General features: G+C 37.5%; 1 protein-coding gene and 1 pseudogene across 1 annotated transcript in view; both read left to right on the plus strand.

Moving 5' to 3' along the window:
- The first annotated feature begins 299 nt into the window (after window positions 1-299).
- The window catches only part of MAEL (maelstrom spermatogenic transposon silencer), a 33,745-nt gene continuing 7,499 nt past the window's right edge, over window positions 300-26,545 (plus strand). Inside the window, exons 1-8 of the mRNA XM_033196911.1 lie at window positions 300-690; window positions 943-1,035; window positions 2,544-2,643; window positions 3,868-4,023; window positions 5,157-5,198; window positions 15,971-16,095; window positions 16,852-16,906; window positions 17,032-17,173. Of these exons, the coding sequence (XP_033052802.1) occupies window positions 559-690; window positions 943-1,035; window positions 2,544-2,643; window positions 3,868-4,023; window positions 5,157-5,198; window positions 15,971-16,095; window positions 16,852-16,906; window positions 17,032-17,173 (845 nt within the window). The 5' untranslated portion in view covers window positions 300-558. The remainder of the gene's footprint in view (window positions 691-942; window positions 1,036-2,543; window positions 2,644-3,867; window positions 4,024-5,156; window positions 5,199-15,970; window positions 16,096-16,851; window positions 16,907-17,031; window positions 17,174-26,545) is intronic.
- LOC117077112 lies at window positions 17,733-17,851 on the plus strand (annotated as a pseudogene).

A 26,545-nucleotide genomic window follows, 5' to 3' on the forward strand; every position in this document is an offset into this window, starting at 1 on the left:
TTATTTTTAAATGTACTTTTAAAAAATTCGGTTTTGTTGGTTCACTGGTTTTTGTTATCCTCTCCCCTCATTAGATTGTAAACTTGAGGGGCAAGGAAGGCCTTATTTATCATGTTCCTCATACTGTCCCCCTCAACACTTTTCACAGTGCTTGGCACAAAGCTAGCTGGCCCTTTGTACCTGTAAAACACGGAAACACCCTCAGCTCCTCTTTTCCTCTACCTACTTTGTCGTACATTACGCAATAATGTACAGCAATTGCTCCAGGCCTCCCACGTGACAATGCCTCCGCCTGCCTCGCACCCAGCCAATCAGAGCACTTGCCACCTGCGACCGCCCTCTCCCCCCACCTCACCCGCAAGGCGGCACGAGCCAGAATCTTCCAGTCTCAGGCTGTTTGTCCCCCCAGCGGGGCAATGCGACTGCGCGCCCCGTCCTGATTGGCCGAGAGTTGCGGGCTGCGTGCGCAGGCGCCTACCTCGGTTACTTAGGGCGGGAGCCCGGCGAGGGCGCCGGTTCTTTGTGCTGTCTGAGGCCGGGAAGCCTGACCGCGCTGCCATGCCGAACCGCAAGGCCAGCCGGAATGCTTACTATTTCTTCGTGCAGGAGAAGATCCCCGAACTACGGCGACGAGGCCTGCCTGTGGCTCGCGTTGCTGATGCCATCCCCTACTGCTCCGCAGACTGGGCGGTAAGGCTGGAGCGGAGTGAGAGGGCTGGTCAGGGCAGTTGGGCAAGCCGGAGGGTGAGGCGGGAGGGCAGAAGGCCTCGAGGAGGTCAGGCGGCTTGGGCCTGCCAGAGGAAGAGGAAGGTCCTGGTTTGTGGTCCTGGGCAAACCGACACCAGAACCACCTCCCTGTAATGCCCCGGCATCTGCCTGCGGGCTCTAGAGCACTCGATCCTCATGGCTGTTTCTCTTCTTTGCCCCTTTAATCTCCAAAAGCTTCTGAGGGAGGAAGAAAAGGAGAAATACGCAGAAATGGCTCGAGAGTGGAGGGCCGCTCAGGGAAAGGACTCTGGGCCTTCAGAGAAGCAGGTAAAGTTAACAAGGGAAGAGCCGCCATCTGCCTGGCACATAGACGTATTCAGTAAAGGCTGGATGAGTGAATGAGTGAATGTCAAGGGTAGACTCCTTTGGGGGTTCGGTTAATGCAAAGACGACGTTCTTCTTTTGCCCTGGTGTCAGAATGCCTGTTAAAAGAAACCAGCAGCCTCCACAACTAGGGCATGCACACATTGGTGGAATTTGGTGGTGAAAGACCTGAGGAATTCCTGTTAGGAAACCTGCAGACAATACACTTTGATCAGTAATGGGAGTGTAACATCTAGGGGTTGTACTGGATGACATCAAGGTGTCCGTTTCAACTCTTCTGTGATTAATGAGCCTTAGTGGGGGTGGGGGAGGCAGTGGGGGCTTAAAAGTAGTTTAGACCATTCTGTCTTTTTTTCTTTAGCAAAAAATACCATTCTTTTAAAATGACACCTGAAACAAAGCCAGCTGCTGTGTTTAAAATATTGGAATAACAAGACTTGGATTAGTTGATGTATGTGTGTATGTCTTACAAGAGTTGAATAGGCTGGGCACGGTGGCTCACGCCTGTAATCGCAGCACTTTGGGAGGCAGAGGTGGGCGGATCACTTGAGGTCAGGAGTTTGAGATCAACTTGCCCAACATGGGGGAAACCCCAACTCTACTAAAAATAAAAAATAAAGCTGGGCGTGGTGGCAGACGTCTGTAGGAGGCTGAGGTGGGAGAATCGCTTGAACCCGGGAGGTGGAGGTTGTAGTGAGTCAGACTTGCGCCTCTGCACTCCAGCCTGTGCGAAAGAGCAAAACTCTGTCAAAAAAAAAAAAAAAAAAAAAGTTGAAGTTTATTTGGGTAAATTTCTGTGTAGTAGAATGTTAAAGTACTAAATAAAATTTGTTTTCTTGTTGATTTGTATCAGGAAAGTACAAGGTAATTGTTGGTGCTGTCCCAGCCTTTGTTTTTTCCGTTCTTCCATGATAAAATTCCATTCTTAAACTGTCAACATTGGATTGAAATTCAAGAGATAGTTTTATTTTGTGGATTTATGAGTAGAAACTCAGTTGAGTTTGTACTTACACTTGCAAGCCTTATTCTTACAAGATATCTCTCCTCAAAACTTAAGCTATGGTGTATGTGTACCTCATGTGAGACTTGGAGGCAACATAATCTGGTTTTGACTTTAAGTGAAAAACAAGCAACATTAGAGTACTTTGGGGCATAGTGTGCTTTTGGCCACTGACCTGGCATGTAGTAGGTGGCTTAGGATGATTACCTTGGATAATCAGTAGTGGGCAAAATGGCTTTCAGTTATTTACCACTCCTCTTCTGATTCAGAATATTTATAGATTTGTTATTCTGCCTTTGAGTGTTGGTATTATTGACAGATATATTTATTCATTGGATACATTGACCTTGGTAATCTATAGGCTGTTTTGAAGTTATTTATCTAAATTTTAATATATGGTCTAAAGTGCCCAGCAAGAGTTTATGTGGCCAATCATTCTCTTCCTCTTTAGAAACCTGTTTTCACACCACTGAGGAGGCCAGGCATGCTTGTACCAAAGCAGAATGTTTCACCTCCAGATATGTCAACTTTGTCTTTAAAAGGTGATCAAGGTAGAGTAATCCTGAAATATTTTGCTTGGTTAAATTTGAGTGCCCAAAACACTATATTTGTCAGTAAAAATGTTTTCTGTTCATTTTGATCCTCCATTTCAAAGTAATTAACTTCAAGTGTTAAACATTGTGGTACTGACATTATAAAAGATTAGGTAATTTGTTGAAATAAAACAGGAGAGAGTGGTTTTTTGGGGTTTTTTTTTTTAACAAAAATCTGGTCTCTGTTTCTACCACTCCATATGTTGATAAACATAGGTATTTTTTAGACTTGTTTGTAATTGGACACTTAAATACACTTAAAAACAAAAGTAAACAGGTGGGATAAGGTTTTCAGATATATTCTACAGTGTGATGACTACAGTTAATGTATGTTTCAAAATTGGTAAGAGTAGGTTTTACATATTCACACCACAAAAAGTGAGGTGATGGATATGTTAATGACTTGATTTAATCATTCTACAATGTATACATGTATCAAAACAACATTCATTGTACCTCATAAATATGTATATAATTATTATTTGTCAATTAAGAAAAAAATATTTAAAAATCCTGGGTGGTGGAGGGGAGTTATAAAGATACAAATGAATTATGGAACTTGCCAAGAAGAGAACATAGTTAATAAGGGTCATTGCTATGCCTTCTGGCTGGTTTTATTGTGTTCTGCCTTTGTTGAACACTGATAAACTTTTAACAGTCTTAAATGTGGCCAGTCTTGGTAAATAACACTTCACACATTCTCATATTCCTTTATTCCTTTAGAGGATTTATAGGTGGTCTTATATATATTGGTAAAAAGTGAAAAAAGAATGAACTAAATTGTTCATAGCTTTTATATTACAATCTTTCTACATTGATGCTGCTCAGCTTCGTTTCCCAAACCTTTACATATGTTGAATATGGGTCACTGCTCTGTGTCATTTCTGAGATTCAGGGCTCATCTATGGCCGAATTATGTAGAGCTGGCTGCAAGTTGGAATAATTTTGTTGCTTCATGCGAAGAGTGGTTACTTTAATCCTTGATAAGTGTAATTATAAAAATTTTGATTTCTTTATTTGGTACAGCTGATTAGTTTTCTCTTTTCCAGCTCATTTAGGAATATAGGAACAGAAAGAAAATTGTTCTAAAACATTTTTGTTTCCTTCAACTAAAGAGGCTTTTGTGGACAAGGTAAATTTGAGACATTCATTTATTCATTTTATCTTACAATTTTTTTTTAGCTCTCCTTGGAGGCATTTTTTATTTTTTGAACATTTTTAGCCATGGCGAGCTACCTCCTCATTGTGAACAGCGCTTCCTCCCTTGTGAAATTGGCTGTGTTAAGTATTCTCTCCAAGAAGGTATTATGGCAGATTTCCACAGTTTTATAAACCCTGGTAAGTCGTCAGAGTAGATGCTAGATCTTAAAAGTGTATGTTTTTTTTTTTTAAATCTTGACTTTATTTGACAATAGTACTTTTTCTTACAAACTCATGTACAGCTGTGTTCTTAATGTAACAAGACTTCATAATACTTACTGAGAAACAGTTAGGAATTAGGTGTTGACACAGGGTTTTTTGGTTTAGGCTTTTAACCTCAAATTACCGTTAAAATCAGATGGATAGACTATCTGAACAATTCATAGCCTGCTATTCACCTACCTAGGGCCTTACATCTTGGGGATTTTCTAAAAGCTGTGTCTGTGTATCCCATGATCTTTTCTTTCTCTACCTCATCCTTCACAGCAGTGGTGACTAGCTTTTTAAACCGCTATTGCTTTGTTGCCTTGAAGAAATTATTTAACCTCTCTGAACCTATCAGCTCATCCGTAAAGTGGGGATAATACCTATTGGAGGGTTGTTCTAAGGAATAGATAAGAAATATGGAAATAGCCTAATACTTAATCAGCTCTCAGATATTATCAGCATCTCTTCTTCCTACTGTTCCATCCCATTAAAAAGCAAGGTAGGTATGAAGACATAGGATTTGATACCCCTGAAGGTAAGTAGGAAAAATGTATAGGGAGAAGAGACTGGGGACATGACTTCATTTTTAGTTTTGTCAATTATCAATTACTTTAAAATTAATTAGGACATCCCAGCACTTTTTCCTCCTCATTTTTAGATGACAGAAAAACTAATCATCCTACTCACACTTGTGAGTGTTGCTACTTCTGTTTTTCCTCTGAGAAATGCATATACACCTTGCCATATCAATGCCCTTATGACCCCCTGAGGCCCATTCATGGACGTGGAGCTAAGACTCTTGTCACATGCTTGCTTTATCTAGCATTTCTTTCTCTGTAAGGAGTAACTTACTTTTAAAAGTAACTTACACAATATATCAAATTCTTCAACAGTTTTCATACCTTTGGTTGAAAATAAACCCTATAAAAGTTTAATCTTTTGTATTTTCATGTAATAAAAATTACCTTTCTGTATTATAACTTGGTCATCCTGTAGAGTATTACTGTAGCACTACTAGAGGACTTTGAAATTTCTGCTTCTCAACAAGATATTTTGTATTATAGGTGAAATTCCACGAGGATTTCGATTTCATTGTCAGGCTGCAAGTAAGTATAAAGGAATGTGGTATGATTTGTGACTTGAATGTATTCATACCTGGTTAAACTTATTCCTTTAACACACAAAATATAAAATGAGATGAAAATAACTTTAGGTTATTGTTAGAGAATCTGCATAGATGTGGTAGTTGGTGTCTGTGATCTTTAAATTTTTTGTAGACTGATAGTATACTGTACTTTTTCAGGGAATTGTTGTTTTATTTTCTGTATATATCCTTTGACCTTAAGGTCAGCTGTTCTTAGTGGCTGGGTACTTAGGAAAGCCTTTTAAGAAGTCTCAGATTATGTAGATTTAGGACCATTTTCAGGGACGTCCATTTCAAATGTGTTTTAAAAGTCAATACTTCAAAAAGAGTTCTGAATTTTTTAGATGAGTAAAAGAGTTTTCTAAGTATTTTGCCAAAGGGCATGACTGTATACCTAAGCCCTTGAACTTAAACCCTTTTTCTAGGAATTAGGTTTTAAGCAGTTTTCTGCTTAAATAGAATGACAATCGGAATAGGTTTATTTTTAAATGTATATTAAAAGCGTCAGTGCATAGGGACCATTTAATGATTCCTGTCCGTAAGGTAATTTTTTTTTTTTTTTGAGATGGAGCCTTGCTCTGTCACCAGGCTGGAGTGGAGTGGCACGATCTCGGCTCACTGCAACCTCTGCTTCCTGGGTTCAAGCAGTTCTGTCTCAGCCTCCTGACTGGCTGGGACTACAGGCGCACGCCACCGAGCCCAGCTTATTTTTGTGTTTTTAGCAGAGACGGCGTTTCACGATGTTGGCCAGGATGGTCTCAATCTCCTGACCTTGTGATCTGCCCACATCAGCCTCCCAAAAGTGCTGGGATTACAGGCACTGAGCCACCGCACCCAGCCAGTAATTTTTTTTTTAACTTAGAAATATGGACAGCTAGCCTGTAGAAGTGTTTGAAATTAAAAGTAAGTTTTTCAAATCTGCCACAACAAGCAACTATATTATAATACTTATAACTCTGTTTATAAATGAACATATTTTGGACTTATATTTGGTTGTATATTTTGAATTCCTAATATGTACTAATTCATAATTTGTTTGACTGGGATCAGGGCTGTAGGCTATGGAATAAGAAATGTAAGGGAGAATTGTTTTAGTAGTTCCTTTTTTTTTTTTTTTTTTTTTTGAGACAGAGCTTCGCTCTTGTTGCCCAGGCTGGAGTGTAATGGCACAATCTCAGCTTGCTGCAACCTCTGCCTCCTGGGTTCAAATGATTCTCCTGCCTCAGCCTCCCGAGTAGCTGGGATTACAGACACGCACCACCACACCTGGCTAATTTTGTATTTTTAGTAGACACGGGGTTTCTACATGTTGGTCAGGCTGGTCTCGAACTCCTGACCTCAGGTGATCCGCCCGCCTCAGGCTCTCAAAGTGCTGGGATTACAGGCGTGAGCCACCGTGCCTGGCAATAGTTCCTTCTTATATAGCTTTGAATGGAAAATAATTACAATATGGAAGAAAAACTCTGTACTTTCTTTGAAGTGTGAACATAGCTAATATCCCCAACTGTTACATCATCTGAGGTTATTGAACTAGATGGTAGTAAAAAAAAACAAAACATAAATGGAAACTCAGCCAGTGAATTAATTTTCACGTTTTTACTTAAACTCTGTTTCAGGTTTATTCATCTGTTAAATGCATTGGAATCCCTACTATGTGCCAGACATTCATTTCTGAGACTGTCACTGACTTACTGTTTCTTTACTATTTTGATTCTGTTAAATGCTTAAAAATCTATTTTTGACAACCTATTTTTACAACCTTTTCAAATTAATCAGATTAACAGAAAACGTGGTTCTTTAAAAAAATGTATTAAAGATTCTAGAAATGTTTTCTTAATTTATTATTCAACATAGTCGAAACAGTGCAATGTTTCTCTTTCAAGGAAACTTTAAAATGTTTGGAGCTTACTAATTTGAGCATGTCTTAAGTTGCCAATTTGATAATCCTGGGAAATACGCCAGTTAAATAAGATAAATGACTATTAGAGTGACACCTGTCACCATAATAACTAAAACTGCCTATGCTAATGTAATTGAGCTGATTTGGAGGAGACCATATTTTGTATAGTAACGCACTGGAATGAATTTACATGTGGATGTGAAGAATTTGAGTGGTATTTAAGGAACATGCATATTGATCTCTCAAATACTCCTGTGTTGTCTTATCTTTCATGAACTATGAGTGTGAGGATAGGAGGTCCTTATCTTTTATGAACTATAAGTGTGAGGATAGGAGGTCCTGGTTCTTCTCCCTCTCCACTTTAACCAGATGAGCTCTGCTTCTCTCCATTTTACTGGTTAATGATTTTCTTGAGAGAAATTCTGCTTTAAAACATCAACATTTTGCAAATTGCTTTCAGCTTCCTATACAAAAAGTCCATCAGCTTTTCAAAGGAAGCTTCTACACACAGAACATATTATAACATTTATTTAAGGTATAAAGAACATTAATAAAAAACAAAGCCACCCACAAGTCAGCTGAAAAAATAGCACATTTCCAGTGCCATTGAAAGTCCCTGTGTCTCTCCCTGATAGCGTCCCCTTCCCTCTTTATGAGAAAATTACGATTCTGAATTTTGTGTTTGAATTTTGTGTATTTCTTTTCTGAATAGTTTTACTACATGTACATATTTGTTTAAATGATGTATTTAATTTTACTTGTTTCAACTTTTGTGTAATTAACATATTGTATGTATCAGGGTGCCCAATCTTTGGGCTTCCCTGGGCCACCTTTTTTTTTTTTTTTTTGAGACGGAGTCTCGCTCCCTCGCCCAGGCTGGAGTACAGTGGCACGATCTCAGCTCACTGCAACTTCTGCCTCCCAGTTTCAAGTGATTCTCCTGCCTCAGTCTCCTGAGTAGCTGGGATTACAGTTGTGCACCACCACGCCCAGCTAATTTTTTGTCTTTAGTAGAGGCGGGGTTTCACCATTTTGGCCACACTGGTCTTGAACTCCTGACCTCGTGATCTGCCTGCCTCGGCCTCCCAAAGTTTTGAGATTACAGGCGTGAGCCACTGTGCCTAGCCCCCCTGGGCCACAGTGGAAGAAGAATTGTCTTGGGCCACACATAAAATACACTAACACTAATAATAACTGTTGAGCTAAACAAACAAATAAAAATCACAAAAAAAAATCTTGTAATGTTTTAAGAAAGTTTATGAGTTTGTATTGGATTGCATTCAAGCTATCCTGGGCCACATGAGGCCTGCATGCTGCGGGTTGTACAAGCATGATATATATGTTTTCTTTCCTGTGTTTTTTAACTCAATATCTTTCATTCGTTTTCTATTGAATTGTTTGTTTTTCTTACTGATGTGTGGAAGTTTATCTTATCTGCTGATGGATTTTTAAAAATTGTATGCAGATACCTGTTTTCAGTTTGTGTCTTGTATTTTTCACTCTTCTTTATGGTGTCTTTTAATGAACAGACTTTTTAAACATTTTTTGTTTTTTAGAGATGGGGTCTTGCTTTATTGCCCAGGCTAGAGCATGATGGCTATTCACAGATGCAGTCATAGGTCACTGCAGGCTCGAACTCCTGGGCTCAAGTGATCCTCCTGCCTCACTCACCTAAGTAGCTGGGACTTGAGGCATGCACCACTGTGCCCAGCTTGTTTTTATTTTTAATTTGGTAAATGTGTCGATATTTTTATCATTTGTGGGGTTTTGTGTCTTATTCAAGAATTCTTTTTTACCCCAAGGTTGTGAAAATAGTCTCTATTTTATTCTAAAAATTATAGAGTTTTATTTTTTGTATTCAAGTTCTTATTCTACCTGGAATTGACTTGTGTATAGTATAAGGGAGAGATTCACTTTAATTTTTAACCATGTAGATAATCATTTATCACAGCATCAATTATTGAATAATCATTTTGTGCCACCTGTATCATATGTTTCTGTTTGTGTGTGGGAGGATATTTTGTTCTCTTTATTCTGTTCTGTTCTACTTCTTTGCTGTCAATATCATATCCTTAAACACAGTAGTTTGATGATATCTATTTAGACAAGCCCCCAACCTCGTTCTTTTGGAATATCATGGCTGCTTTGACCCTTTGTTCTTCCATACACGATTTAGAATCAGTTCTTCATGTGTTACATTAAGTCATTTTGGAGAAAACTGGTATCTTCATTATATTGAATCTTTATATTTGTAAACATAGGGCTTCCTTCTTATTTTTTAGGTCCGTAATGTCTTTCAATGAAATTTTACAATTTTCTCCATTAGCAATCTGAATATCGTATGTTAAATTTATAGTGTATCATGCCTTTTGTTGCTGTTATAAATTATATCCCTTGAAATTATATTTTCTAATTGTTTACTTTTATGTTTTGGTTTTGTCCCACCCATTGGTAAACTCTGAGTTTTTAGCAAATTACTTAATCATATCTGTGAAATCACTTTGTTCTTTCTAATCTACATATCTTCATTTAAAATTTTTAAAGTTTGTTTTATCTTAGTATACTGACCATGACCTCTAGTTTCTAGTGTTTTTGCCAGTGAGTATGCTATTTCCTGTAGTTTTTTCTTTCTCTCCCCACCCCCGTTTTTGATGTGTGTTCTTTATCAGGATAAAGATGTTTCCTTCTACATGCACAGCTTGTTTTATTGCATTTCACTTTATTGCACTTTGCATATATTGCATTTTTTTACACATTGAGGTTTGTGGCAGCCCTGCGTTGAGCGAGTCTATTGGCATCATTTTTCCAGTAGCATGTACTTTTCTCTGTGTCACATTTTGGTAATTCTTGCAATATTTCAAACTTTGCCATTATCATTATGTCTGTTATGGTGATCTGTGATCAGTGATCTTTGATGTTCTTTTTTTTTTTTTTTTTTTTTTGAGACGGAGTCTTGCTCTGCTGCCCAGGCTGGAGTGCAGTGGCCGGCTCTCACTCACTGCAAGCTCCGCCTCCCGGGTTCCCGCCATTCTCCTGTCTCAGCCTCCCGAGTAGCTGGGACTACAGGCGCCCGCCTCGTCGCCCGGCTCGTTTTTTGTATTTTTTAGTAGAGACGGGGTTTCACCGTATTAGCCAGGATGGTCTCGATCTCCTGACCTCGTGATCCACCCGTCTCGGCCTCCCAAAGTGCTGGGATTACAGGCTTGAGCCACCGCGCCCGGCCTTTGATGTTCTATTGTAGTTGTTTTGGAATGTCAGGAACCATGCCCATATAAGATGGCAAATTTAATCAGTAAATATTGTACGTGTTCTGACTGCTCCCCTGACTGGCCATTGCCTCATCTCTCTCCCTTTCCTTGGGCCTCACTATTCCCTGAGACACAACAATATTGAAATTAGGTCAATTAATAATCCTACAATGGCCTCTCAGTGTTCAAGTGAAAGGAAGGGTTGCATGTCTCTCACTGTAAATCAAAAGCTAGAAATGGTTCAGCTTAGTGAGGAATGCATATCAAAAGCTGCAATAGGCTAAAAACTAGGCTTCTTGTGCCAAATGACCAAGTTGTGAATGCAAAGGGAATGTTCTTGAAGGAAATTTATGTACTACTCCAGTAAACAACCAATGATAAGAAAGTGAAACAGCCCCATTGCTGATACGAAGAAAGTTTTAGTGGTCAGAATAGATCAACATTCTCCAGTTACCACATTCCCTTAAGCTAAAGCCTAATCCGAAGCAAAACTTTAACTCTCTTCAATTCTGTGAAGGCTGAGAGAAGTGAGGAAGCTGCAGAATAAAAGTTTGAAGTTTGCAGAGTTTGGTTCATGAGGTTTAAGGAAAGAGCCATCTCTATAACATAAAAATGCAAAGTGAAGGAGCAGGTGCTGATGTAGATGCTGCAGCAAGTCATCCAGAGGGTCTAGCTAAGATAACTGACCAAGGTGGCTACAGCAAATAGCAGATTTTCAATGAAGATGAAACCACTTTCTGTTGGAAGAAGATACCATCTGGGAGTTCCATAGCTAGAGAGAATAAGTCAGTGCCTGGCTTCAAAGGACAGACTGATTCTCTTGTTAGTGACTAATGCAGCTGGTGACTTTAAGTTGAAGTCAGTGCTCATTTACCATTCTGAAAATCTTAGGACTCTTAGGAAATTATGCTAAATTGACTCTGCTTGTGCTATTATAAATGGAAGAACAAAACCTAGAAGACAGCGCATCTGCTTATAGCGTGGTTTACTGAATATTTTAAGACCACTCTTGAGATCTGCTGCTCAGAAAAAAAAGATTCCTTTCACAATTTTACTGCTCATTGACATTAGACCTAGTCATCCAAGAGCTCTGGTGGAGATGTAAAAAGAGATTAATGTTTTCACGCCTGCTACCACAGCATTCATTCTGTAGCCCATGGATCAAGGAGTAATTTCAACTTTCAAGTCTTACTGTTTAAGAAATACGTTTTATAAGTTTATAGCTGCCATAAATGGCGATTCTTCTGATGGATCTAAGCAAAATAAATTGAAAACCTTCTGAAAAGGATTCACCATTCTAGATGCCATTAAGAACATACATAATTCACTGGAGGAGGTCAAAATATCAACACTAAAGGTTGTTTGCAAGAAGTAGATTCCAGCCCTCATGAATGACTTTGAGCGGTTCAAGACTTCAGTGGAGGAAGTAATAGAAGAGAACTAGAATTAGAAATGGAACCTGAAAATGTGACTGAATTGCTGCAATCTCACAATAAAACCTGAATGGGTAAGGAGTTGCTTCTGATGTATGAGAAAAGAAACTAGTTGCCTGAGATGGAACCTACTAGTGAAGATGCTGTAAACACTGGTGAAATGACAAAGGACTAAGAATATTTCATAAACTTGGTAAAGTAGCAGCAGGGTTTGAAAGAATTTAAATTTCAAAAGAAGTTCTGTGAGGAAAATGTTATCAAACAGTATCATATGCTACAAATTCTTCATGAAAGGAAGAGTCAATGTGGCAAACTTCATTGTTTTATTTTAAGAAATTGCCACAACAGCTGCAGCCTTCAGCAACCATGACCCTGCTGGTCAGCAGCCAGTAACATCAAGACAGGATCTTCCACCAGCATGGGAATGTAAACTAGTACAACCACTATGGGAAAGAAAAAATATGTAGAAATTCCTTAACTAACTAAAAGTAGAACTACCACTTGAAAATTCTAACAGTCTCACTACTGGATATCTATCCAGAGGAAAAGAAGTCACATGAAAAGGATAAGTTGCACACACATGTTTATAACAGCACAATTTGCAATTGCAAAAATGTGGAACCAGCCCAAATACCCATCAATCAACAAGTGGATAAAGAAACTGTAGTATATATGTGTGTGTATATATGATGGAATAGTACTCAGCCATAAAAAGGAATGAGTTGATGGCATTCGCAGCAACCTGGATGGGATTGGAGACTATTCTAAGTGAAGCGACTCAGGAATGGAAAACCAAACATATGTTCTCACTCATAAATGGGAGCTAAGCTATAAGGATGCAAAGGCATAAGAATGATACAAAGGACTTTGGGGACTTTGGGGCGGAAGGGTGGGAAGGGGGTGAGGCATAAAAGACTACAAATTGGGTTCAGTGTATAGTATTCCGGTGATGGGTCCACCAAAATCTCACAAATCGTCACTAAAGAACTTACTCATATAACCAAATACCACCAGTTCCCCCAAAAACCTATGGAAATAAAAACATTTTTTTAAAAAGATCTTTAACCAGCAAAAAGACTGTAAGTCACTGAAGACTCAGTTGATCGTATTTTTAGCAATAAAATGTTTTCATATTAAGATATGTTCATTTTTAAAACAATGCTACTGCACACTTAACAGTATAGTCATAACTTTACAGTAAACATAATTTATATGCACTGGGAAACCAAAATATTAGCGTGACACTTTAAATTTCAGTACTCGCTTTATTATGGCAGTCTGGAACTGAACCTACAGCATCTCCAAGATATGCTTATGTTCCCTATTTGGCTAGGGAGATAGCAGTTGCACATTTTAGTGAATGCTTTTTCTGCATGTCATATGATTTTTGTCTTTTGTTCATGTGGCCATTTATATATTTTTTGAGACAGTCTGACTCCATCACCCAACCTAGAGTGCAGTGGCATGATCTCAGCTCACTATAGCCTCTGCCTCCCAGGCTCAAGTGATTCTTGTGCCTCAGCCTCCTGAATAGCTGGAATTATAGGTGCACGTTACCACACCCAGCTAATTTTTGTATTTTTATTAGAGACAAGGTTTTGTCATGTTGGCCAGGCCAGTCTCAAACTCCTGATCTCAAGTGGTCCACCCACCTTAGCCTCCCAAAGTGCTGGGATTATAGGCGTGAGCCACTGCGCCAGCCTCTTGTGGTAATTTATTAGTGTTAAACCAATCTTGTCTTCCAGGAACAAACCCAGTGTGGTCACTATATATCTTACATACACTGAGTTTGGTTTGTTACTATTTTGTTTTAGTACTTTTCCATTTATGTTAAAGACTGAGATTAACTTTACCTAATTTTATTATCAAGGTTATTTTGCCATTATAAGATGGGCTTGGGAATAGATTTTAAGATTTTGAATTTGATGCTTTTTTATGGCTCTACAGAAATTACTAATATTGCCTTTTAATTTCCCTAAACATAATAAGCCTAGTTATTTTAAAGGGTTATGTTGGATAATCCTCTTACAGGGATTTTCTTTTTGGAGTTGACTTTATAGTCTGTTGGTTATGGTGATGTTCAATCAAGCTAACAGAATCTCTTCATATGTCTAGTTATTTTCGAGTGCTAAACAGTGTATATGAAATCTCGTTATTTCTCTCCAAAGAAGATTTATGATTGTGTCTGTCAGAAAGCTGGAGTCAATAGCATCTCAGATTATCTTAATCCATTTTCAGGGATTGAAGTGGTTTTAAATTGGGTTTCAGACATCACAAAAGTCAATTTGTAGTTGGCCTTTACTAGAAAAGGGGGAAGGATGAACAGGTAATCACCAAAGGATTACTAGTAAAATTTACAGTTGACTTCACAGCATAAACAATGGAAGCCAGAAGACAATGGACTATTTTTTAATTTTAATTACAATTTTTTAAGTAAGTAATATTGCAATAAAATATTTAGTTCTTACCAGCTCTGAGTTTATTGGAAACCCTGTTCTGTTTCTCAGCCTCTAAATGTCCTCTTCCAGAATTGGTGAACTGGCCCTGGGAAGAAACAAACCCAACTGCCAGATTCAACTCTCTATAAGATTTCTTCCTTTCCAAGATTTTGAGCCCATGATTCATGATTCCTCACCACATTTTTGTCTCTGCAGGTCTTCGAAGAAGGTGTTTTATTTGTTCAGCTTTTCCCTAATCTATCATTAGAAGTTGAACAACTCCTGCATTTCTTTGGGGGAGAGTAAGGGGAAATAGAGTTCTTGTTCATTCACTCAGGCTGGAGTGCAGTGGTATGAACATAACTCACTGCAGCCTCAAACTCCTAGCTCAGTTGATCCAGTCTCAGCTTCCCAAGTAGCTGGGGCTGCAGGTGCATACCACCACACCTGGCTTCCTGAATATCTCTCTCTCTCTCTTTCTCTCTTCCCCCGCCCCCCCCCCATATATATATATTTAACAGTTTTGTGCTAAAATTTGTAATCTGGTCTCCTCAGACTTAATTAAGTAAAATCTGTCTATTCAAAATCTGGAGTACCTGTGGGTATCTTTCTGTCAACTATATATTCATTCTCATTCTTGTTTTATTGTGTACCTGATGGTTCATGGAGTATTTGGTGGAAGTAATGATTTCAGAGTAATTTGAGACTTATGATAATGTTAACTTCCTCTGGAAAGGGTTTGTGTTTGCTTTTTTAAGACGCCTGGGGGCCTAGAAGACCAGGCCCAGAAGCTGTTAAAAGCACTCTATTCAGTCATTCAGCTTCCTCTTCCGGAACTGGCAAATGATCCAGAGGAAAAACTTCCCTAAAGCTAATCTCACCTCTCTGAGTTTATGTATTCTCTAATCTTTTTTTTTTTTTTCTGAGACAAAGTCTGGCTCTGTCGCCCAGGCTGGAGTGCAGTGGCGCAATCTCAGCTCACTGCAACCTCTGCCTCCCGGGTTCACACCATTCTCCTGCCTCAGCCTCTCGAGTAGCTGGGACTACAGGCGCCCGCCACCACGCCTGGGTAATTTTTTGTATTTTTAGTAGAAACGGGGTTTCACCGTGTTAGCCAGGATGGTCTTGATCTCCTGACCTTGTGATCTGCCAGCCTCGGCCTCCCAAAGTGCTAGGATTACAGGCATGAGCCACCGCACCCGGCATATTCTCTAATCTTAACCCATTAATTCCTTAATGTTCTGTGTGATCTTAATATCCTCACACTTTTTTATTTTCTGTGGGAAAGTTGGTCTAAATTACTTGGTCTTTTTTTCCTGTAAAGTGGACATCATCATCATAACTTTTTTATAAAGCAATCATTACTATTAGGTTTTTCAGCCTTATTAGTAAAAAATTTATGAAAGGCAGCATGGGAGTAGTAAAACACTACAGGCCTGGTTACTGAACAAACCTAGGTTTAAGTCATGATTCAATTGTTTATCAGTTATTAAGTTACTAATTTCTCAGTTTCTCATACATGCACACACACACACACATCACATCATAGAATGGCTGTAAGACTGGGTTAAAATATGTAAAATCCTTACCAAAACGGCTTTGTACAGGTACTTAACTTTGTGTTACCCACTATCTTATTGTACCCCTACTTCCATACCTACCCCATAATATTTGTCTTGCTCAAAGTTTGAACTTCTCCTTTTTATTTACCTCAGGTGATTCTAGTCACAAGATTCCTATTTCAAATTTTGAACGTGGACATAACCAAGCAACTGTGTTACAAAACCTTTATAGATTTATTCATCCCAACCCAGGGAACTGGCCACCTATCTACTGCAAGGTAATTTCAGGTTAAGAAGTACTTTTAAGGTATCAATTTATAATACCAAAAGATCCATAAAACAAAGAATTTTTGCCTGTGTACTTTTGTCTGTGTGTCTTAAACACACATTCATTTTGAATTGTTTTGAATGTAATTAGGTGTAGTGCCTATTTTAAAAATGTCTCCAATTTTGGAGGGATTTTGAAGACTGCAAAAGCTAAACATATTTCTATTTTGGTAGAGTTCATGTTCTCTGAGTTCTTCTTTCTGAAATATCTGCAATATTTTTTACCCTTAAGAATGGATACTCCATTCTGTACACCTATCTTACCAAACAAGATTACCTTTTCTTCAAAACTGTCTTTGTAGCAATCCCTTCCTTCTTTGTTTGTAATATTTAGAGAGATGATATTCTTCGAGGCTTGGAGTTGAAAAGTTGGGTTTTAACCTTGCTACTTAGTATAACCATGAGGTGATTATCTGATCTTTTTCTGAACATTGATTTCTTCATTTGCATACCCTGGGTCTCCCTTGCTTCTCATAAAGTATCTTAACATTTCTGTATAAATGTAACTGACTAATAATAGCTGTAATCTTTTCTATGTCAATTTTTTATAGTTTTCATTTTGTTGGCACAAACTCTTCAGTCTTTTTCCTGTGTCCCCTACCTCCTAACCCCCACATTTTGAAAGGACAGCATTATAAGTCATTCAAAGTAGGAGAAGATACAAGTAGCTTTTTGTTTTGTTTTGTTTTGTTTTTTGCTTTCTCCAGTCTGATGATAGAACAAGAGTCAACTGGTGTTTGAAGCATATGGCAAAGGCATCAGGTAAGTAAAACTCTGGGTTGCTGCAGAAGTGCTTTATAATTAATATCTGTATTTGTTTCTACTTTGATATCTTCCGAGTATCTAAATTTACTAATTGTATGTGTTTTTCTATTTACTAATGGAAGAAATCAGGCAAGATCTACAACTTCTCGCTGTAGAGGACCTTGTAGTGGGGATCTACCAACAAAAATTTCTCAAGGAACCCTCTAAGACTTGGATTCGAAGCCTCCTAGATGTGGCCATGTGGGATTATTCTAGCAACACAAGGTATTGCTAGCATTTTTGTTTGAGTCATTTTGACTTCTTTTCTAAACTGGGAAAATATGGTAGGACTTTTTTGCCTTTTTATGCAATATTTTCCCATGAAAGCTTGGAATCATTGTATTTCCTTGAATATAAGATTTCATTGATAGTAAGATACATTGTTACTTGTGTATCACTAAAAACAAACCTGCCAAATAAACTGTTCTTTCTTATCACTTAGAATTTCTATACTGATGAAAGAATGTCCTTAGATTTATTTAGAGAGATTTTTATTACATAGAACTCTTGTACTTACATGTGAAAGAATATATAAGTGAAATCAATTGGCAAAAGTATTTTTTTATTTTGAGATAATTTTACACTTACAGAAAAGTTGCAAAAATATTACAAAGTTTACTATTCTCTGTTTCCTTAATTGCTAACATTTTAATACATTTTCTTTATAATTTTGTTTCTAAATATATATACACTTTTTCAAAATCACTTCAGGATAAGTTGCTGTCATTATGCCTCTTTATACTGAAATACTTCAATATGTATTTCCTAAGAATAAGAATGTTTAGTCTACGGCCATAGCACCCTGAACACGCCTGATCTTGTCTGATCTCACAAGCTAAGCAGGGATTGGCCTGGTTAGTACTTAGATGAGAGACTGCCTGGGAATACTGGGTGCTGTAGGCTTTTACTGTGTGTGCGTGCACGCGTGTGTATATAGAACATTTATATTACCATAGTGTAATGATCAAAATCAAGATATTGAATATAGGACACAATACTATTATCTAATCTGAAGACCATATTCATATTGTATTAGTTGTTCCACTATGTCTTTTATAGCCAGACAAATTCTAGAGTCCAGTCCAAGACCACATGTTGCACTTAGTTATTTATCTCTTTAATCTGGAACGGTTCCTCAGTCTTACTTTGACTTTCATGATCTGGATATTTTTGAGTATAGGCCAGTTATTTTATAGAATGTTTCTCACTTGTAGTTGATCGGTATTTCCTCATGGTTAAATTGAGATTATGCATTTTTGGTAGGAATACCACAGAAGGGATTATGTGACTGCTCAGTGTGTCATATCTGGAGGCATGTGATGTCAGTTTGTCCCATTACTGATGATGATAACTTTGATCACTTGTTTAAGATAGTACCTGTCAGTATTTCTCTCTTGGAAAGTTACTGTTTTTTTACCATGTAATTTTTTTTTTTTTTTTTTTTTTTTTTTGAGACAGAGGCTTGCTCTGTCACCCAGCCTGGAGTGCAGTAGCGTAATCTCAGTTCACTGCACCCTCCACCTCCCAGGTTCAAGCAATTCTCATGCCTCAGCCTCTCGAGTAGCTGGGATTACAGGTACCCACCACCACGCCCAGCTAATTTTTGTATTTTTAGTAGAGAAGCGATTTCACCATGTTGGCCAGGCTGGTCTTGAACTCCTGACCTCACGTGATCCACCCGCCTCAGCCTCCCAGAGTGCTGGGATTACGTGCATGAGCTCCTGGCTTTTTACCATATAATTAATAAATATTTTGTGGGGAAATACTTTCAAATTGGGTAGGTATTCTCTTCCTCAAACTTTCATATACAAATTTTAGTATCAAGTGCTGACTTTTGCCTGAGTCAATTATTACTGTCATTGTGAAAGGTGATTTTTCTCATTTGATTGTTCCTTCTGCATTTATTGGTTGGCATTCCACTGTAAAAAAAAAAAAAAAGAAAAAAAAGTTTCTCCTTTTTACCCATTTTTTTTTCATTTATATGAGCATGGACTCATGGATTCTTATTCAATACATTTTAATCTATTATTGTAATTTATTTTTATGATCAAATTGTTCCATATATGGCCAGCGGGAGTTACCTTCAAGCAGGGGTTTGTGTGTCCTTTTGACATTGCTTCATTGCTTTCTATCTAACAGAGCTGCTTTGCTTTCTATTTGGCACAGTATGTTACAGGCCTATCTTGTACTTTCTCTGTTCCAGCCCTGGATTAGCCATTTCTCCCAAGAATCTCTGGTTTCTTTTAGTGGAACATAATATTTAGGAGATAGAATCTGGGTGGTAGGTGTGCTCATTTCTTACTAAAGTGTTATTGATTCTATATCCCCTTAGTAGAGAGCTAGGAAATATATGTTTGTGTGTGTGTGTGTGTGTGTGTACACACACTCTCCATACACATCTGTTTGTAGCTAGGTCTGTCAGTCTTTTTATCCATCTCTGTCTTACCATGAGTTCACACTTAACCTGTTATTTCAATCCAATACCATAGAGTTCTCTAGCTTTTTTACTTTTTAAAAAATTTCCTTTCTCTAAGAATGAGAACCCTGGCTGTCAGTATTTTTTAGAATTATATGGTACCATTATTTTTTTTAAAAGACATACAACTGTTTAAAGTTTGTTTATCATTGTTTATAGTCTGAAAGTATATAGTCAAAATACTTTGTTCAGAAGTATTTTTAGGTTCTTTTTTCCCCTTTCAGTACAAATTACTCTTTTGGAATATATTAATAGTTAAGTTTATTTGCTTGTTTGTATTCCATGTTCATATTCCATTTTTGCTAATTTAGCTTTTGAATGTCTGATACATTTCTGTTTTGTAAACAAAAATAATATTCAGAAGAACTTTATTCTAGTTTCATTTTAAAAAAGCTTGTTAGGATTGCGTTAAATTTATAAATTAACTTGGGGATAACTGAAATATTTATAGTATTGAGTTGTTTCCAAAGACTAGGGACATCTTCCCATAGTTCAAATCTACTTTTGTGTCTTTCAAATATGTTTTAAAATTTTTCTCATGCAGATTGTGCATCTCTGGGACTGGCACATTTTTGTAGGAGCAGTTTCTTGATAATTTTTTCTGTTTTTCTATGGAAATTGGTTTTATTAGGCTTTCTAATTTTAATGAGGTAAATTTTGGTAATCTGTATGTTTCTAGAAAATGGTACATGTTATATAGCTTTTCAAAGTTATTTGTTTAAAGATCTGCAAGGAAGTGTGGTCTCTTAAAATTTTTTAAAATTTCATCTGTTTCAGTGGTTATCTTGTCATTGTATATTTGTGCTCTCTCATTTTTTTGTAAGCAAGTGTGTTGTCTACAATAGGATTTTAATTTATTAAACCTGTTTTTCTATTCTCTTCCTAATTAATTTTTGCTGTTATTCTCTTTGTATATTGTTGTTTTTCTAGTTTTGGGGGCTGGAAATGTAATTTATTTATCTTTTGCCTGATTTTTTAATGTGTTTGGTAGAGTGAAGTTTCTCTTAATCATTGTTTTCAGTGAACTACATAGATTATTGCGTGCCATATATTCATTGCCATTTTAAATAAATTATGTCATTTTAACTCTCAACCACCATCTCTTTAAAACAAGGCTTTTAAATGTCCAAGTGAAAAGGACTTTCTGCATTTTGTTTCTTTTAGTAAATTCCAGTGCTTTTACATTGTGATCAGAAAGCATTTATAATATTTTACTTTATGGAAGTTACTGGTATTTAGGGGATTTTTTTGCCGACTTAATGTTAGAATCAGTTTTTGTGACTGTTCTCTTGGCATATGAGAATATACTTTCTTTTCAGGATATAGCATTTGAGATCCACACACATACATCATCTATATTGATTGTATTGTTTAGATTTTCTTTAGTCATATTTTATATTTTCATTAGTTATATTTTATCCAGTTGATATATCTTGTGTTGAGAGTAATCTCCTGTTATAACTGTGTTTCTGTCTGTGTTTCATTGCATTTCCTGTAGTTGTAAGCTGCCTGCTGTGATATTTGATGCCTTAAAAGTTAAAGTTTGCTGAACCTTGATACAGTAAATTGATCAGGGGCTCATGGAAGAGTATTCCCTGTGTTCTTGCATGTTTAAAACTTTTCCTAATGGTTTACACAGTATTTCCTTGAGTTTCTAGAAAATGCAACTTCATTTTATGGCTTTGTGTGTTCCTTTTGTGAAATTTGGTCAGTTAATTCTCTTGGCCTTAGTTATCTTGGCCTTAGTTATGTGATCTTTTTGAATGGAGTTAGTTGATCATTTTGCCTGGAGACGACCTTAGTCTTTTTTCATTTTTAAAGTCTAATACTGTTACTGGGATATTTCTCTGAGTTTATATGCAGGTCCATTTTCTGAGACATTTGGTGAGCCCCTTCAATATGCAGAATCAGGTTCTATTTCTGGAGATTTTTTTTTAGATCATAGTTTAATATTAGTTTTGTTCCACTGTTTAATGTTTCTTCTTAAAAGGAGTCCTATATATGTATGTTGGATCTTCTTTGCCTTTCAGTCACTTTTTCTGACACTTTTTACTTTGTTTATTCTTATGATAGTTTCTGCTTTCTTCAGTTTCTCTTATTAGCTTTACAAATGAATCTGTTCAGCCTTGGGCAGTTGGTAATTTAGTTCTTTTCTGTAATGTTTTTGTCTTTTTTTCCCCTCCCTTTCCTGAGTTAATTTCTTCTTTTTTGTTTATTTCTGTTTCTAGTTTTGAAGTTTCTCATTCAGGATGTGTTTTTATATTCTCATATTCTTTTTCAGGATATTTAATTTAACATGGAGTGGTAATTGATATGGTTTGACTCTGTGTCCCCACCCAAATCTCATATGGTTTGGCTCTGTGTCCCTACCCAAATCTCACCTCAAATTGTAATCCCTGTAACCCCCACGTGTCAAGAGTGAGACCAGGTGGAGGTATCTGGATCATGGGGGCAGTTCCCGCATGCTGTTCTCATGAGATCTGATGGATTTAATAAGCATCTGGCATTTCCCCCGTTTGCACTCATTCCATCCTGCTGCCTTGTGAAGAAGGTGGCTGCTTCTCCTTTGCCTTTCCCATGGTTGTAAATTTCCTGAGGCCTCCCCACCAATGCAAAACTGTGAGTCAGTTAAACCTCTTTCCTTTATAAATTACCTGGTCTCAAATATTACTTCCTAGCAGTGTGAGAACAGACTAACACCGTAATGTTACGTTTTTCCCCTCCTTCATATTTTTTTGGGGGGTGGGGGTATGAGAAATTATCAGCTAAAGTGTTTTGATTCTCCTTTTCTGTTTTCTTTTCTTTTTTTTTTTTTTTTTTTTTTTAAGAGAGTCTCATTCTGTCACCCCGGCCGGAATGCAGTGACACAATCATAGCTCACTGCAGCCTGGTATTCCTAGAGTCAAGTAATCCTCATGCCTCAGTCTCCTGAGTAGCTGGTACTACAGGCATGTGCTACCATGCCTACCTAGTTATTTTTCATTTGTCATGGAGACAGAGTCTTGCTGTGTTGCCCAGCCTGGTGTCGAACTTCTGGCCTCAAGCGATCTTCCTGCCTCAGCCTTCCAAATTGCTGGAATTACAGGTGCAAGCCATCATGCCTGGCTATCTTCTTCTTATAATAGCTTGTTTTCTTCCTATAATAGCTTTCTGTAGATGAAGATACATTGCTCCTTTGCATATCTTGGACAAGGCTGATAATTTATGGGGAGGTTTGATTGAGAGTCTTTGTTCCAGGAACCTTCCTCTCTGTCAATGTGACAAAGTACAGGTTCTTTAATGAATGTTTTCAGGGTGGTGGGAGTGTGGTTGTAGGTTCTTAGAATTTTATTTCCTGCATGATCTTCAATTTCCCCCTTTGCTTTTTTTTCTCCACCTAATTTCTAAAGGGCCCTTCCCCCTTCCTCTTTCACTTAGCATGGCACTTGCCTATAGTCAATGCTCTGATCTACTAGGACTGTTTGAATATTTATATAAAGAATGGGCTTCCTCATTGTAAAAATGATTTTAATTTAATCTTAGGCTCTCCATTTTCTTTCTTCCCCACAGTTTTTTCTGGACTCTACTCCATATAAAGGTTGGGGTAGGAGACTGAGAAATTGCTCCATTGGAAATTACAGTTTTCATTTTTCTATTTATAGACAACTGAGTTTTGTAGCGTTCTTCTAGTTGTGCTGCAGGTGGAGATTTTGTTTTCCCCACGTTTGTTGTTCTTGTTAATCTGTAAAGCTTATGAATGATGTGTTAAGATATTTGGATTTATGTACCATTACCTCAGTTACAGGCTGAAGTATTTCTGAAATTTCACATTGAGTCATTCGTTGTCCATGTTTTTATACATTATTGTCCTCTGTGCCATTAAGAGTGTTGGCGATACAGCATTTCTTAAAAAAGAACTCCACTGTTGTCTCTGGGGTTTTGTTCTAAGCATACCCTTTCTGCAAGTTTTGATGCCAGTTCTTTCTTGATCTTTTCAGAAGGGGTCAAAAGAAAGTTTTCAGCGACAAACTTAATATGTCCTCAAATAATCTTTAAATGGTTTATTGACTAAAATGTTGAAGGATTGCAAATGTCTGGTTACCATCAAGATTAATAATTAAATTTGTACATGGTTAGGCAATGGCAGCTATTTCTAGACTGTCAAATGTACATTGTGCAATACCTTCAATTGTAAAATGCATTCTAATTTTGGTTAAAATGTGAAGAAAATGTGTTTTATAATTGAAGAAATACATTATTGAGTTCAGCAGAGTAGCTATACTCTGCAACAAGATTAGAGTAGCTCTAGTTTAAGACATTTGAGGCCCATGCTGTGGGATTTTGTTAAAGGTAAAAACTCTTACACAGTACTGTAGGCACTTTACTAAACTTCTTTGGACAGGATGGATCTACTTTTTATTGAGCTTCACAACATAATAAGATTCAAATGTATGATATTTTACAAGGGAGTTTGGATTGTCGTGTACAATAGAAACTATTAGAGTCTGTTAATATAAGCAAATGAAACTTATTCCAACCACTGCTCTTAAACGCTTACTGAAAGACCTTAAAGTTGGTAATAAATTTGTGGTAAATGTTTTGTCTAGTTCTAACAGAAATGGGTAGGTTTTGTATCGGTGAAATTGAGTACAATTAGACAATTTGACTATTAGAATCTTAAGTAAACAGTCTGTTAATAACATGCATTTTAGAGGCTAGAATATTTATAACTTTTATAGATCCCCTATTCTCCTGATGCTTCTTGTCATAATTGTTCTTGGACTATTTCACTGTCTATGACTTGCTAACTAAAACATGGTAGCCTTTATTTCATCAACAAATACTTATTGAGCACCTCCTCCGTGCCAGGAAATGATCTGAAAGTGAGCAAAATTAATGTGGTCCCTGCCATCAAGAAGCTAACAGTTAAGTAGGAAAGAAACATACAGTACATAATAAAGAAAATTATAATTTTAGCTTGTGGTAAGTGCTAAGAAGAAAATCAACAGGACACTCTAACAGAGAAGAATGTATAGAAAAGTAGACCACTTTATAGAATGGTCAAGAAGACTTTGAGGTTGTGACATTAGAACTGAGAACTGAAGTGGGAAAAGGATGCAGCCATGCAAAAAATGGTAAGAAGAGCACCCTGGACAGAGATAGAAAAACCTTGAGGTAAAGGCTTGGTGTTTACTAGAAATTGTTAGACAGTCAGTGTGACTGTGGAGTAATGAGTGAAGAGGAGAATGCACAAGATGAGGTTGAAGCAATGAGGGGGGCTCATAAACCATTAGAAAAATTTTAAACACACAAGAACACAGGGAGAGATGGAGAGGAATAGATCGATTTAAGATAGATTAAAGTCAGTAGACCTTGCTGATGGACTGGACCCAGAGAGAGAAAATGGAGAGAAATAATGAAAGATGACACCCAGGTTTCTAGTGTATACTACTGGATAGATGGGGAGGAGAGGAGCAAGGTTACAATGTTCTGAGGTCCTGGTGAGGCATCACATCCGGAGATAGCAGGCAAGCAACTGTCATCCTGCTAGAGCTCAGTGAAGCAGTTTGGGTAGTGTCAGCATTCTTTTCACTATGTGCTGGGCACTGAAGATACAGTACAGGAAGACAAGTCTTCTGCTTTGATGGACCTCACAGCATGTACATGAGATCACCTCAGCAAACAGCAGAAAGAGAACTGAGCACAAGCCCTAATGAGCTCTGATAAGTTAAAATGTGGGCAGAGGGTTTTCGAAGTCTCAGTACCTCTCAGCCTGTAAGTGTTGCTATGTTACACAAATCATAGCCATCATCAGTGTTGATGAGGGTTGAAAAGATGAGAAAAACTGGGGTTTGGGATTCTGGATGTAATAATTTCATAAATCCATGTGAAGTATTTGGTCTTCTTTACCACTCTATAAAGTACTCTGCCTTTCTACACAATCTTATATATCCTGTGAGGGCTATTAGTTTGCTTTTGTTCCCTGGATTATCTCATTCTTCTGGATTGTGAGTTGTGGTCTCCCTGTTTTATTCTTTTTCATGTTGCAGGCTTTTCTTGAATGCCTGATTATCCCTGATTGTGTTCATATTTAGAAATGAGGCTACAAAGCTGAGTGTTCCGTATCGTTCAGTGGGGATTGTTAACTGATGAGGCTTTCCTGTAAGGAAAGCAGACAAGAGAGATGTTTAGTTGGAGTCAAAATCGTAAATGCTAGAATATGAAAGGCTTTGCTTTAGGGTACCAGCAGCCATTCTTGCTGCCTGGTTTTCCAAGAACAGTTTACTTTTTTGCATGGGGGGTCAGGGAAGTAGACTATTCCTTTTACAGAAGTTCAGCCTCGTGTCTTCCCTTTCTGTTCTGTGAGTAGAGACATGCTCCCAAGTCCAGAGCCTCTTCAGAGTTCTGATAAGCAGACCTTCTTCTGCTGTTAGCCTCTTGAGCACTGAAGACTGTGACTTCTTTCCAGCTTCATCAGTTACCATTTATTTTGTTTATTTGCCAAAGATTTGTTAAAATCTTTTCTATGGAGGCCTCTTCCTGCCTTTTTCCTTTATTGTGGACATCTACCATTTTTATTCTTTATTGTGGACATCTACCATTTTTATTCTTTGACTGTCATCTTCACAGGGTCTTGGGACCAAGAAGAGATCAATTTGTGCATGTGTTTAATTCACCATCTTGAACCAGAAACCCCAGCAACAGTAGTATTAAGAAATGCAGTTTTATACTTTATCACTTTAAAATAGTTTTTCTTAGTCCAATTTAATGAGCTTTTGATACTTAGCAGGATTGGAACTGCTCTTGTACATAAGGCACTTGTATGGGAAAATTTCTGTGGGAAATATGGGAAAGAGTGACACACTCATCCTTGGCCTCAGAATCTCCTGTCCAAAAAGACTCTAGTGTGAAGATATTAGTCGTGTATGGTAAATTCTGATAGAATTTCAAAAGAGTTTCAAAAAGTTTTGAAAAATCATATGCAGAAGAAGTCACTTAAGTGTTGTAAGGGTTTAAAAACTATTAAATACTATATGGAATAAATGTTTTATTTGTTTCTTTTGTGAAGATAGAATTTCTTAGAGCAGAGATTTGGGTTGAAAGGGAGACCTTTCCGATAAAAAATGGCCTGAATAGTGACT

The sequence above is a fragment of the Trachypithecus francoisi genome, unplaced genomic scaffold (assembly GCF_009764315.1).
Source record: "Trachypithecus francoisi isolate TF-2019V2 unplaced genomic scaffold, Tfra_2.0 Lachesis_group5, whole genome shotgun sequence".
Taxonomy (NCBI): Eukaryota; Metazoa; Chordata; class Mammalia; order Primates; family Cercopithecidae; genus Trachypithecus; species Trachypithecus francoisi.